Here is a 14,338-nt window from a genome sequence, read left to right as displayed (position 1 = left end):
ACCTTGAAGTGCAGCAATTAGTTGGATCCACTTCCAGGAATTTTTCAATTCTTGTTTTCATTTTTGATAAAGTATGGTGTCACCCTTATATCAAGGTTATTCAACTGCTTGGGTGTTACTTAGATCACTCCTACTGGCATTGGTCTGACTTAAACTTTTAATGAGAAAGGAAGAAAGATTGGTTGAATATTTGTTGTTCTTAGTAGAGAGCTGTGAAAAATGACATTGCTCTATAGAAATGCAAGAGGATGGCAATTAGAGCTGGCCAAAACTTAAGATTACAAATTTATGTTTGCATGACATTTCAGTATTTCAGTTGTGTAGGTTTGAAACAGCCCCAAATCAAACTTTTAATAATTTCTCACAAACTGGAAACCCCCCGCCCAAACTGAGCTTAGGAAACAGACTGACTGACACATGGTGTTTGGGAAACAAAATATGCCACCTGAGACAGGCAGCTGCTGACTGAAACTGACATTTTTGTCAGTTTCACTGCTAAAGCCTGCCTGCAATTTGGGGAGGCTTGCTTTCAGGAGACACTTCTAGTTTGACAAACCAGTATTTCCGACAAAACTCAATCAGAAAATTTCCAACCAGCTCTAATGGCAACTTCTAGGACACAGAATAGGGATTCAGGGCTCCTCTGTTGATTCACTTAGCTCAGTTGCTAGAACTTCACATAGAGAAGTGAAGTAGATACTGCTCATCAGGGTGATAAGTGAGTGATCTCTTAGCTCCAACCAAGGTATGAGAAAAGTTGGAATGTTTCTATGAAGTGAAGGGAACAAGGGACTGGAACAGTGGAAACCTGTCAAACAGCTTATCTTGGAGGGAAAGCTTGGGCTAAAGTTTGATTTTATTAATATTTTAAAAACATTAATACCATACCCCAGGCAGAGGGTAAGTTTGGACTATGTAAGAGGTGTTTGTACTCTGTTCAGAGCAGGAAGGGAATTACCCCAGTTTTACAAGACTGCCTATCTTGTTTAAGAAAACACTGTTTCTTTATGCTAGAGTGGAAAGAAGAATGAATTCAAAATCTAAATTTATGGAGTATGTTTTAAGTACCGTCTAATTGCTGATGCATTCTGTTTTAAAAGTCCTGCCAGGAGTAATATTTTTTGTAAAATAATGTTAGAGTATATGGAATGTTTGATGTTTTACAGACTCTGTTTGGGTTTCTTTTTAGTTTTCTTCAATCTTTCTTTTTATAAACATGAGTTTTTTGTGGTCATGAAAGATACTGCATGACAAGCCTGAAGACTGAAGTCTTTTACTTACCAACAAAACAAGTAAAGAACAAACAGGCAGCAAAGAACACTTCCTCGTGCTGTCAGCATTTCTTAATTCTAACTTGGAGTGAGCCTTTTAGGTTGAGAGGTTAGCTCATTCTCAGGCCTGGTCTACATTACGAGTTTATGTTGGATTTAGCAGCATTAAATCCGAATTAACCCTGCACCCGTCCACACAACGAAGCCATTTTTTTGGACGTAAAGGGCTCTTAAAACCGATTTTAGTACTCCTCCCCAATGAGGGGATTAGCACTGAAATCTACATCGCCATTTCGAATTAGGGTTAGTGTGGACGCAATTCGAAGGTATTGGCCTCCGGGAGCTATCCCACAGTGCACCATTGTGACCACTCTGGACAGCACTCTGAACTTGGATGCACTGGCCAGGTGTACAGGAAAAGCCCCAGGAACTTTTGAATCTAATTTCCTGTTTGGCCAGACGAGCTCATCAGCACAGGTGACCATGCAGTCCCAGAATCGAAAAAGAGCTCCAGCATGGACTGAACGGGAGGTACTGGATCTGATTGCTGTATGGGGAGAGGAATCCGTGCTATCAGAACTACGTTCCAAAAGATGAAATGCCAAAACATTTCAAAAAATCTGAGGCCATGAGGGACAGAGGCTACATCAGGGACGCAACACAGTGCCGTGTGAAACTTAAGGAGCTCAGACAAGCGTACCAGAAAACCAAAGAATCAAACAGACGCTCTGGGACAGAGCCCCAGACATGCTGCTTCTATGCTGAGCTGCATGCAATTCTAGGGGGGCCGCCACCACTACTCTACCCCTATCCGTGGACTCCGATGATGGGGTACTCTCCACCATGGCTGAGGATTTTGCAGATGGGGAAGATGAGGAGGAGGAGGACGAGCTTGAGGGGAGCACACAGCACACCGTTCTCCCCGACAGCCACAATCTTTTTATCACCCTGACTGAAATACCCTCCCAACCCAACAAAGCCAGAGAAGGGACCTCTGGTGAGTGTACCTTTTAAAATATAATACATGTTATAAAAGCAAGCGTTTTTTAATTATTAAGTAGCCCTGAGGACTTGGGATGCATTTGTGGCCAGTACTGCTACTAGAAAAGTCTGTTAATATGTCTGGGGATGGAGCGGAAATCCTCCAGGGACATCTCCATGAAGCTCTCCTGGAGGTACTCTAAAAGCCTTTGCAGAAGGTTTCTGGGTAGAGCAGCCTTATTCCGTCCTCCATGGTAGGACATTTTACTGCGCCATGCTAGTAGCAAGTAATCTGGTATCATTGCATGACAAGGCCTGGCAGCGTATGGTCCCAGTGTTTGTTGGCATTCAAGCCACATCCATTCTTTATCTCTCTCTGTTATCCTCAGGAGAGTGATATCGTTCATGGTAACCTGGTTGAAATAGGGGAATTTGATTAAGGGGATATTCAGAGGTGCCCATTCCTACTGGGCTGTTTGCCTGGGGCTGAAAAGAAATCCTCCCCGCAGTTAGCCCAGCAGTGTGGGGGGGCGGGGGGGCATTGGCACTGAGCTGTTTGTGTTTGGCTAGCAGGGCTCTTCCCTGATACCAGCCAGGCGGTGGGGGGAAGGGAAAAGCGATCATCCCAGAGAATTGGATGCAGGGAGGGGGTTAGTTTGGTTTCTGCTGCTGCACATTAACAGGAAAACTGCAGCACTAAATGGCTAACTCAACGGGCTTTGCTTGGTATGGAAAAGGATGGGGCTGCTGTTATGAAGATTGCAGAATCCGAAAGACTGTGGCTTACTATGGCTGCCTGCAAGCTGAATTCTGTTGCCCGGTCCTGCATGTGTGATCTCTAACACAAAAGCCGCAGGCACTCAACATAAGATGCAAAATGTGACCTTGTACCAAAATCACATGTGCTATGTAATGTGAATAGTGTTGTTCACCGTGAAAGAGTGTAGCCATTGTTCTGTAAAATGTATCTTTTTAAAAACTTCACTTCTTTTTTCCTCCAGCAGCTGCAAATGTTTCAAGCCCCCCTTCTTCTTCCCAAAGACTATCTCAGATAAGGCGGAGAAAAAAATGCACGCGCTATGAAATGTTCTCTGAGCTCATGCAGTCATCTGGCACTGACAGAACTGTGTGGAGGGACACAATAGCAGAGCACAGGACGGTGGCCGATGAATGTGAGGAGAGGTGGCGGCAGGAAGATCAGAGGAGGTATGAGGAGATACTGGGGCTACTGCGGGATCAAATGAACATGCTCCGGCATCTGGTAGAGGTTCATGAATGGCAGCAGGATCACAGACTGCTGCAGCAGCTCCTGTTTAACTGCCCTCCGTCCTCCCCAAGTTCCATCGCCTCCTCACCCAGATGCCCAAGAACGTGGGGTGGGAGGCTCCGGGCACCCAACCACTCTACCCCAGTGGACAGCCCAAGCAACAGAAGGCTGGCATTCAACAAGTTTTAAAGTGGCCTTTTCCTTCCCTTCTACCCTCCTCCCACACCCCACCCGGGCTACCTTGTGAGTTATCTCCCTATTTTTATAATCAATTAATAAAGTATACATGTTTTTTGAATGATAGTGACTTTATTTCCTTTGCAAGCAAGCTGTGATCGAAGGTGGGAGGGCAGGTGGCTTACAGGGAATTAGCGTCAACCAAGGGGGCGGGTTTTCATCAAGGAGAAACAAACAGAAGTGTCACACAGTACCCTGGCCAGTCATGAAACCGGTTTTCAAAGCTGCTCTGATGCGCACCACTTCCTGCTGTGCTCTTCTCACTGTCCTGGTGTCTGGCTGCGCGTATTCAGCGGCCAGGCGATTTGCATCAACCTCCTATCCCGCCATAAATGTCTCCCCCTTTCTCTCACAGAGATTGTGGTGCACACAACAAGCAGCAATAACAATGGGAATATTGGTTTCGCTGAGGTCTGAGCAAGTCAGTAAACTGCACCAGCGCGCTTTTAAATGTCCAAATGCACATTCTACCACCATTCTGCACTTGCTCAGCCTATAGTTGAACAGCTCCTGACTACTGTCCAGGGTGCCTGTGTATGGCTTCATGAGCCAGAGCATTAAGGGATAGGCTGGGTCCCCAAGGATAACTATAGGCATTTCAACATCCCCAACAGTTATTTTCTGGTCTGGGAAGTAAATCCCTTCCTGCAGCTGTTTAAACAGACCAGAGTTCCTGAAGACACGAGCGTCATGAACCGTTCCCGGCCATCCGACGTTGATGTTGGTGAAACATCCCTTGTGATCCACCAGTGCTTGCAGCACCATTGAAAAGTACCCCTTGCAGTTTATGTACTGGCTGCCCTGGTGATCCGGTCCCAAGATAGGGATATGCGTTCCGTCTATAGCCCCACCACAGTTAGGGAATCCCATTGCAGCAAAGCCATCTAGTATGACCTGCACATTTCCCAGAGTCACTACCTTTGATAGCAGCAGCTCAATGATTGCGTTGGCTACTTGCATCACAGCAACCCCCACAGTAGATTTGTCCACTCCAAATTGATTACCGACTGACCGGTAGCTGTCTGGCATTGCAAGCTTCTACAGGGCTTTTGCCATTTGCTTGTGAACTGTGAGGGCTGCTCTCATCTTGGTATTCTTGCACTTCAGGGCAGGGGAAAGCAAGTCAAAGTTCCATGAAAGTGCCCTTATGCATGTGAAAGTTTCGGAGCCCCTGGGAATCATCCCAGAACTGCAACACTATGCAGTCCCACCAGTCTGTGCTTGTTTCCCAGGCCCAGAATCGGCATTCCAAGGCATGAGCCTGCCCCATTAACACCATGATCTCCAAATTGCAGGGGAAGGGGTTTCAGAGAAAAGTGTGTTCATGTCCTCATCACTGCCTGCCGTCACCGCCTCGCCTGGTTTTTCGGGTGCTGGTTCTGCATACATTGCACAATAATGCGTGAGGTGTTTACAATGGTCATAACTGCTGTAGTGAGCTGAATGGGCTCCATGCTTGCTGTGCTATGGCGTCTGCTCCTGCTCGGGCAATCCAGGGAAAAGGGCGTGAAACGATTGTTTGCTGTTGCTCTGGCGGTGGGAGGGGTGACTGACAACATGGTTTACAGGGAATTAAAATCAACAAAGGGAGTGGCTTTGCGAGAAACAGAATGCCCCCTCAAGGATAGAACTCAAAACTTCAAGGATAAAACTCAAAACTGGGTTTAGCAGGCCGTTGATTTCACGGAGGGAGGGAGGAGAAAATGAATACAAAACAAATCTGGATTATTTCTTGTTTTGATCCACTTCATCTATCTTTATACATCTTGCTGGCAGCAGACTGTGCAGTACAACCGCTAGCCATCGTCATCTCCTGGGTGGTTGGTGGAAGATGGTGCAGTATGACTGCTGGCCATCATCTTCTGCTGGCTGCTGATTAAAAGACAGTGCACTGCTGGTAGGACTGAATTGCCATGAGATGAAACTTAAAAGGGAAATGACCTGGCTGAGTCACTCCCATGTTTGCCCAGGTGCCCCGACCTCATCGAGGTCAGTTAAGAGCACCCTGGACTATGTCGACGATGGCTACCAGTCATACTGCACTGTCTGCTGCCAAAAGGCAATAAACTGCTGCTGTGTAGCAATGCAGTACTGCGTCTGCCAACAACCAGGAGACATACGGTGATGGTTAGCTGAGCAGGCTCCATGCTTGCCGTGGTATGGGATCTGCACAGGTAATTCAAGAAAAAAGGTGCAAAACGATTGTCTGCCCTTGCTTTCACAGAGGGAGGGAGGGAAGGAAGGGGGGCCTGAGGTATGCACCCAGAACCACCTGCGACAATGTTTTAGCCCAATCAGGCATTGGGATTTCTACCCAGAATTCAAATGGGTGGCGGAGACTGCAGGAACTGTGGGATAGCTACCCACAGTGCAACGCTCCGGAAGTCGACGGTTGCCTCAGTACTGTGGACACACTCTGCCGACTACATGCACTTAGAGCATTTGTGTGGGAACACACACAATCGATTGTATAAAAGCGCTTTCTACAAAACCAACTTCTATAAATTCGACCCCATTTCGTAGTGTAGACAAGGCCTCATATTCAGACCTCTGCCTCTCTGCTGATATTCCTAATGAGGTTTCCAGTTGTAGTCATGGTGGGTATTTTTAGAGATGTAAGATTTGCAGGGGTATCTACAGGAATTGTACTGAAATGAAAAGACAATTTTCAGACAGTAACTTTTGGTCACTACTGACCTGGGTAGGATTCAAACTACTGACCTATAAGTAAATATCTTCATATCACATTACAACATTCCTGAATTTTTGTTTTTTGTTGGGTTTTGTGTCTGAGTACTGCGAGCTTACAGTCTCCGTGAAACGTCTTCACAGGTTTTTGGATTTCTCCTTCAGAATTAGATTGCTCTAGTGTTCCAGTGGAATATCCTTTGTTTGATTACACTGTAAGCAGTTTGTATTTCCACACTGATGTGTGGGATGCATTGTACCTGTAATTATTATTCATACACACAAGTTTCCTGTGATACTCCCCCATAAGTTGATGGGAGAATAGACTCTCATACTTCTAATACTAAGAAAACAAAAGCCCTGTTCTTTGTATTTATTTGGTAACAATTCTTAGCTCACTGGGTTACTAAGTTGCATGCCGAAAATACTGTAGAATTAGATATTTTTGGTAATGGGTTTTGTATTTTTTTTATACAAAGACTGACAGGTGCATGCATTATATATAAAAAATGAAAAAAAAAACCCAAGCTCCTATGCGTCATCAGACTACAGTTTTAACAAGGGGTTCTGTTGTCTTCAAATCATGAAACCAAAGGTCAAGAGGCTTGTGTACTCACCAGACCCCCTCCAGGTCTGGTGATTGCTATTTTTTAGTAACACACAGTGATAATTTAGCCTTTCCCCTCCTCATTGCCTCTACTATGGAGTGACATCAGCAGCTCGGTCACCTCACTGGTTAAGCAGGAAGGCAGCATTTTACTTTTATTCATGGATTCTTGTAAACCATGGGCATTTGATATTGCTGTTTTCTGCATGGGCTCTAGACTGTTTGATGCTACTCTCCATATATCTGGCTGTCTACTGTAGCTATCTATTGTACAAATATTCCTAGTATACCTGCTTACTAAGCTGATTGTGGGAGTTGAAAGGAATGTTTTCAAAAAGCTTGTTTCAAAAGAAGGCTGAGTTGGGTTTGCTAATAAACTTTATAAAGGTTTGAAAAGTTTGATAATATTGATTTCAAAAAATTAAACAAACAAAACCACCAATTGCAAAATAGTTGCCTACCACACAGAGCACTCCTGGACAGGCCTGTGGAGTGTCAGTTCTGTTTGTTTTGTGGGAGCCAGGATGGACACCACTGCTGCATTCTGGAATTCCCTCCTGGTCAGAGCTTTAGAGCCAGAATTTGTCCTAGGCATTTATTCAGGGATGTCCCTACCCATACACGAAATACGCAGCTGCGTAGGGCACCAGGAAATTTGGGGCACCAAATTTCCTGGTGCTCTATGCAGCTGTGTGCTGCTCCAGGCCCTGCTCCGCCTCTTCCCCCTGCCCCTGCCCCGCCCCCACCCCACCTCTTCCTGCCCCTGCTTCGCCCCCGCCTGGCCTCTTCCCACCCCCTGCTCTGGCCCCGCCCCCAAAGCCCCCGCCCTTGCTCCGCCCCAGCCCCACCCCTTCCCACCCCAATATCTACTTTATTTGTTGTTAGCCTGTGGAGTTGAGGAACTCTTCTATACATGGCTTTATTTTATACATATGTGTCATGATCCCTGTCATACTGTGCACCTAGTGTACAATCTTCAATTACAAGGCTTGTCACCCCTCAAAAATCTACTTAAAAATAGCAGAGTAAATGTGCAAATGAATGAAGCCTACTTTCATCGTTTCCGACTCAAGGAATATTTTCAACACACCACTGAACCGTGCACTGACCCACAGGAATCCTCCTGCCAACACTACAAGAGGAAGAATTTTGCGTGGACTCCTCCTGGTGGTTGAAATGACAGACTGGACTTCTACATAGAGTGCTTCCGCAGACTTGCACAGCCTGAAATTTTGAACAAACAGCATCACTTGTCCCATAAACTCAGCTGTACAGAACGCAATGCTATCCACAGTCTCAGAAACAACTCTGACATTATAATCAAAGGGGCTGACAAAGGAGGTGCTGTAGTCATAATGAACAGGTCGGATTATGAACAGGAGGCTGCCAGGCAACTCTCCAACATCACATCCTACAGGCCACTATCCTCTGATCCCACTGAGGAGTACCAAAAGAAACTACACCAGCTATTCAAGAAACTCCCTGCTACAGCACGGGAACATCTGCTACCCAAGTTCCATAAACCTGGAAACCCTGGACGCCCCATCATCTTAAGCATCAGCACTCTTACAGCAAGATTATCTGGCTATTTGGACTCTCTCCTCAGACCCTGTGCTACCAGCACTCCTAGCTATCTTCAAGACACCACAGACTTCCTGAGGAAACTACAATGCACTGATGATCTTCCTGAAAACACCATCCTGGCCACCATGGATGCAGAAGCTCTTTACACCAATATTCCACACTAAGATGGACTACAAGCTGTCGGGAACCGTATCGCTGATGAGGCCGTGGCACACCTGGTGGCTGAACTTTGTGACTGTCCTCACCGACAACCATTTCAGATTTGGGGACACTGCTATGGGTACCCGCATGGCCCCACAGTATGCCAACATTTTTATGGTTGACTTAGAACGACGCTTCTTTAGCTCTCGTCCCCTAGTGCCCCTCCTCTACTTGCGCTACATTGATGACAACTTCATCATATGGACCCACGGGAAGGAGGCTCTTGAAGAATTCCACCTTCCACCCCACCATCAACCTCAGCCTGGACCAGTCCACACAAGAGATCCACTTCTTGGACACTACAGTGCAAATAAGTGATGGTCACATAAACAACACCCTATACTGGAAACCTTCTGACTGCTGTACTTACCTACATGCCTCCAGCTTCCATCCAGGACACATCACACGATCCATTATCTACAGCCAAGCCCTAAGATACAACCGAATTTTCTCCAATCCTTCAGACAAACACCTACGAGATCTTTATCAAACATTCTTAAAACTACAATACCCACCTGTTGAAGTGAAGAAACAGATTGACAGAGCGAGACGGGTATCCAGAAATCACCTTCTACAGGACAGGCCCAACAAGTAAAATAACAGAACACCACTGGCCATCACGTACAGCCCCCAGCTAAAACCTCTCGACCACATTATCAACCACCTACAACCGATCCTAGAAAATGATCCCTCACTCTCACGGACCTTGGGCTGCAGGCCAATCCTCGCTGGGAGGCAGGCCAGTCCTCGCTTACAGACAGCCCCCCAACCTGAAGCAAATACTCACCAGCAACTACGCACCGCACCACAGAAACACTAACCCAGGAATCAATCCCTGTAGCAAACCTCGTTGCCTACTCTGTCCCCATATCTACTCTAGCGACACCATCAGAGGACCCAACCACATCAGCCATACCATCAGAGGCTCATTCACTTGCAAATCTACTCATGTTATATATGCCATCATGTGCCAGCAATGCCCCTCTGCCCTGTACATTGGCCAAACCGGACAGTCTCTACGTAAAAGAATAAATGGACACAAATCGGACATCAGGAATGGTAACATACAAAAGCCAGTAGGAGAACACTTCAGTCTTCCTGGACATTCTATAACAGATTGACAAGTAGCTATACTTGAACTAAAAAACTTCAGAAACAGACTTCAAAGACAAAGAGCAGAACTAAAATTCATTTGCAAATTTAACACCATTAATTTGGGCCTGAATAGGGACTGGGAGTGGCTGGCTCATTACAAAAGCATCTCTGCCTCTCCTGGAATTGACACCTCCACATCTATTATTGGGAGTGGACTACATCCACCCTGATCGAATTGGCCCTGTCAACACTGGTTCTCTACTTGTGAGGTAATTCGCTTCTCTTCATGTGTCAGTATAATAACGCCTACATTTGTAATTTTCACTCCATGCATCCTTTGAAGTGGGTTCTAGCCATGAAAGCTTATGCGCAAATAAATCTGTTAGTCTTTAAGGTGCCACCGGACTCCTTGTTCCAAACGAATAACCAGGGAACTCTAGACTACAGGTACCATAGACAAATTTTATTCAGGTTATTTCTCTGACTTCACAAAACAGGGAACATTATAACTCCTTGTTCTGTACCTTTAGAGGTCTTGTGGGAATTTGGGAGATTTGTGTATACCACTTATGAATTCTGTGTGAGACTGTGAACTCTGTATGTATCTTTACCAAGACGCAAACTCCATTTTGAATGAGGGAGCTAACTGCCTCTCTGAGGTCTCTTTGCCTCCATATTGGACTAAAATTCCAAAGAGACTCATTAACTAGGGATAGTTCTCTATTCAACTACAAATGTCCTAGACTGGGTGAGCTCCCCACCCTCTGAAGAACTAGGTCTTCAGCCACTTTCACTGGCTCTCTCTAAGACAGGGGTTCTCGAACATCATTGCACTGTGACCCCCTTCTGACAACAGAAATTACTACATGACCCCAGGAGGAGGGACCGAAGCCTGTGCTTGCCTGAGCACCGCTGCCCTGGAGGGAGAGGGGGGCAAAGCACCTGAGCTACACCGCCCTGAGCTGGGGGAAGTGGGGGGCAAAGCCTAAGTTACACCGCTCTGAGCTGGGGGGCCAAAGCCCAAAAGGCTTCAGACCCAAGCAGGGGGCCTGTAACCTGAGCCCCACCAACCAGGGCTGAAGCCCTCAGGCTTTGGTCCCAGGCGGCGGGGTTTGGACTTTGGCTTTGGGCTCCAGCAGGTCTAAGCCAGCTCCGGTGATCTGTCGCAACCCCCTTTGGGCTCCTGACCCACAGTTTGAGAACCGCTGTTCTAAGGGAAGCTGCTGCCAGAGCCTGATGAGGCAGGGGAGAATATCTGCATACCTGAACACAGATTACTTCCCCCAAGGATTCCCAATGGATGGATGAGCTAGACTTGAGTGAGGGGCATTGCATTTAGGATATTTGTTTTTTTTTTCCCCTATACCATCTGTACTCTTTGTATTTCTCATGCTTAAGTAAAGAGCAATAGTGTGCTAGGATCCTATGCAAAGTGTCTGTGCATTTAATGCGTTATACCTACCATGTGCCCCTTGAAGAGGTAAACCAGAAGACAGACACCTTCAGGTAGTGTTCTGGGTAATGGTGTGTTTAACCTGTGGCTGGAGTCTGAGAGCTCAGCACTGTTTGGAGGGGCTGGTTAGTGGGCTGAATGGTCTAAATGCTCCGGAGGGGGTGGCAGATAGAGGATCTTCACTCAAGCGTGTTCCTAGAGACCCCCAAGAGAGGGATAATGCCTAACATCTAATTTTTAATTCTGCAAAATTTTATTAGGTTCCTTTTAAAATACCTTTTATCTCTATGTTATAGTCCATTTTAAAGGAAACCAAACAATGGTCAAAGTGGTTTTAATATTTGGTGCCTTTGTATTTTTAAAAAGGCTTTGTTTGCAGGCCAGTGAAATGATTATTAACCTAACAACATATTCTAGTGTGTGTTGAGTACTGTACTGTGACCCTTTTTCTGTTCAGTAACAGTGTGCTATTTATTACAGGATGATGTGATGATGCCACAGAGGGTGAGACTGCAGCATGAAGCTGCCATTCAGCACCCAAACAGTGTGAGTACTACTTTCATTAAAAAAAAACAAGAAAACCACCCCAAACCATAAAACTGTGTGGCTGGATACATTTCTTTAAAAGAATGGGAAAATTTCACTGGGCTGGTGGTGGCTAAGCATTCTCAACATGCAGTTTTCCTTTAGCTAGAGCCTTGTATGTAATAGTTACTTTGAATTTTTTTCTTATGCTTGTTTGCTGTTAGGCAAACCAAACCTTTTGACAGTAATATACTAGTTTCAGATAGGTTAGAAAGGTTTCTCCAAACCAGTATTAGAATAGAATGTCATTTAAACTAGAACACTTTTTAATGTAGCACGCTATGTAATATGAAAAACTACAAAGGAGAATTTACAACAATGATTTAAACAACTGTGGTTAATGTTTACACGTCCTCAAACAATCGGAATGTATGGTTTATTATATAAATGGTTGTACAAACCTATAGTTAACTTGACATTTGTTTTTCCCCCAATACTGGCTCTAAAATAAAGTAGTCGTCTGTAGAACAATTGTTCTTTATTCCTGTGATATAAATGTTTGTTCAGTGAAATTAAGGTTTTATGAACAGTGTGGTTATTAGAAGCACAGTTTTAAGTGTATTTCAATGACTAGAACCAGCAGTAGAGGGCCATTTGAAGTTCTTATATATGTTCCACTTACCTTCCCGGAGATGGTAAACTTGATGAACATGTTGATGTGTAATATCAATTTTATTTGTCCATATGTGGTTGACATGAAGAATTCTGCCTCTAAAAACTAGTTGTATCTCTGTATATTTGGTAAAAACAGATTTCACAGTGCAATAAACCTCCCAAGAGAAAATGTTAAAGCTTTGAAGGCAGTGTTCAAGGGATTTCTGTAAAGCAAAGGTCAATTGACTTTATCTGTCAAAAGGGTATTTACTATAGGAGGTCTGGGAACAAAATAGACATTCTTAAAATTACCACTCTGAGAGTTATCACCTTTGAACTTTCCCTCCCAAACACACTTAGTCCAGAATAGAGAGCATTGTAGTTCTTTCAGCTAAGGAATGTCTGCTAAACAACCTGTTGTTCAGTGCTGGGATGTGCACCTGCTCTTCTCCACACCTGTGTGTTCCAAAGCTTCATGCTGTTAGCTTTCTTGTGAAATATGATATTCCTTTCTATATAATTTATGGGATTGGTGGGACTGCTGTTGAATAGTAGTTTGTACTACAAGCATACTTGAATAGAGATAAGTGGAAAGTTGTGTGGGGGGATTTGTGTTCTGATATGTATAAATGAATATAATTGGATATTAAGATACCAGAAATTGAAAGATATGTGGCATCTGTAAATTTGTTTGGGCAAAGACTTATGAAAACTGTCCTGATGCTATACTGAATAGACTTACGCGTGCTTAGATGTTGATCTTTATTAGCATGATTACTGCTAAATAGTGGTTTGTAACCTAACTGTTTTTATAATCACAACACAAATTAGGAAAACTATTCACATCAAGAAAAATCAGTGTCTGAAAGCATCAAAGTCTCTACAGTAGGGAGGTGCAACAGTTCTCAAAAATGAGTTGGGACAGAAGAGACAGGGCTTTTCTCATTTGTGGTCCTTTCCACTCCCCACCCACTTGCTCTTGGGGATTAGTATCTTGCAAGTAGACTCTGCTTTCCCTCCCCCAAGGCTGGAGTACAATCTGGACAGGGGAGTAAAAGGGCTTTGCTCCCCAGTGTTTCCGTGGCCGAGCAAGGGCTGTTAATATATGCCACTGTCGGTCATAACCTGTCTTTGTAGCACAGTTACTTGCCTTTTCTCAAATGTGCGTATAGTATACTTGACATTTGCTGTATGCCTAATGCTGTAGTTTGGATTTAGATCAAAAGTTGTAATGCCTAAAGCCATTTTTACACAATATTATCTCACTATATGAATGTGAGTGAACTCCGGCTTGGTTGGTTATATGCATCTTTGATGAAACCTTCAAGTAGCTAGTGGATTGGGTGAATTAGAATAATGCATTAGTTCATAGTCCTGTTCATTTACCACTGGAAAAACTGTAAACAAATATTGTTTAAGCATCAGATGAACTGAACAGAGTTGTCTGAGTTTAATTCCTTCAGGCATAACTCCACCCTGCAACATTACCATGCACAATTTGGCAAAGCGTCTTTGTTCAAAAGAGGCCAATGAACAACTGAGCTCAAAAGTGAATTATTTTTTATTCAGTGTGGGCAAATTTCAATGCATACATTTCTTCCTAATAGAAAATATATTGTGCAGTAGATAAATGTGTGTTCATGTTTTGCTCTGTCTAATTTTGCTTGTCTGGACCTGTTGTGTAATAGTGATATATGTCAGTAAGGATGGGACTGGCACAAAGGAAAGATTTTTTTTCATGACCTTGGACATGTCCTCACCTACTCCTTAGTCAG

The 14,338-nt window shown here is 44.5% G+C and overlaps 1 protein-coding gene across 5 annotated transcripts in view; it reads left to right on the top strand.

The window, feature by feature from the left end:
• The window catches only part of B3GNTL1 (UDP-GlcNAc:betaGal beta-1,3-N-acetylglucosaminyltransferase like 1), a 301,690-nt gene that overhangs the window by 33,987 nt on the left and 253,365 nt on the right, over positions 1 to 14,338 (top strand). For all 5 annotated transcript variants that reach the window (XR_014713947.1, XM_084646629.1, XM_084646631.1 and 2 more), the window contains one exon: positions 11,865 to 11,930. Coding sequence is in view for 4 of the 5 variants with exons in the window: in XM_084646629.1 (XP_084502755.1) it covers positions 11,865 to 11,930 (66 nt within the window). In the remaining variant the exon portion in view is untranslated. The remainder of the gene's footprint in view (positions 1 to 11,864; positions 11,931 to 14,338) is intronic.

Source organism: Lepidochelys olivacea, assembly GCF_965140295.1.
Source record: "Lepidochelys olivacea isolate rLepOli2 genome assembly, chromosome: 14".
Classification (NCBI taxonomy): Eukaryota; Metazoa; Chordata; order Testudines; family Cheloniidae; genus Lepidochelys; species Lepidochelys olivacea.
The sequence above is the reverse complement of the archived record's forward strand: the minus strand, read 5'-3'. Positions and strand labels throughout refer to the sequence as shown.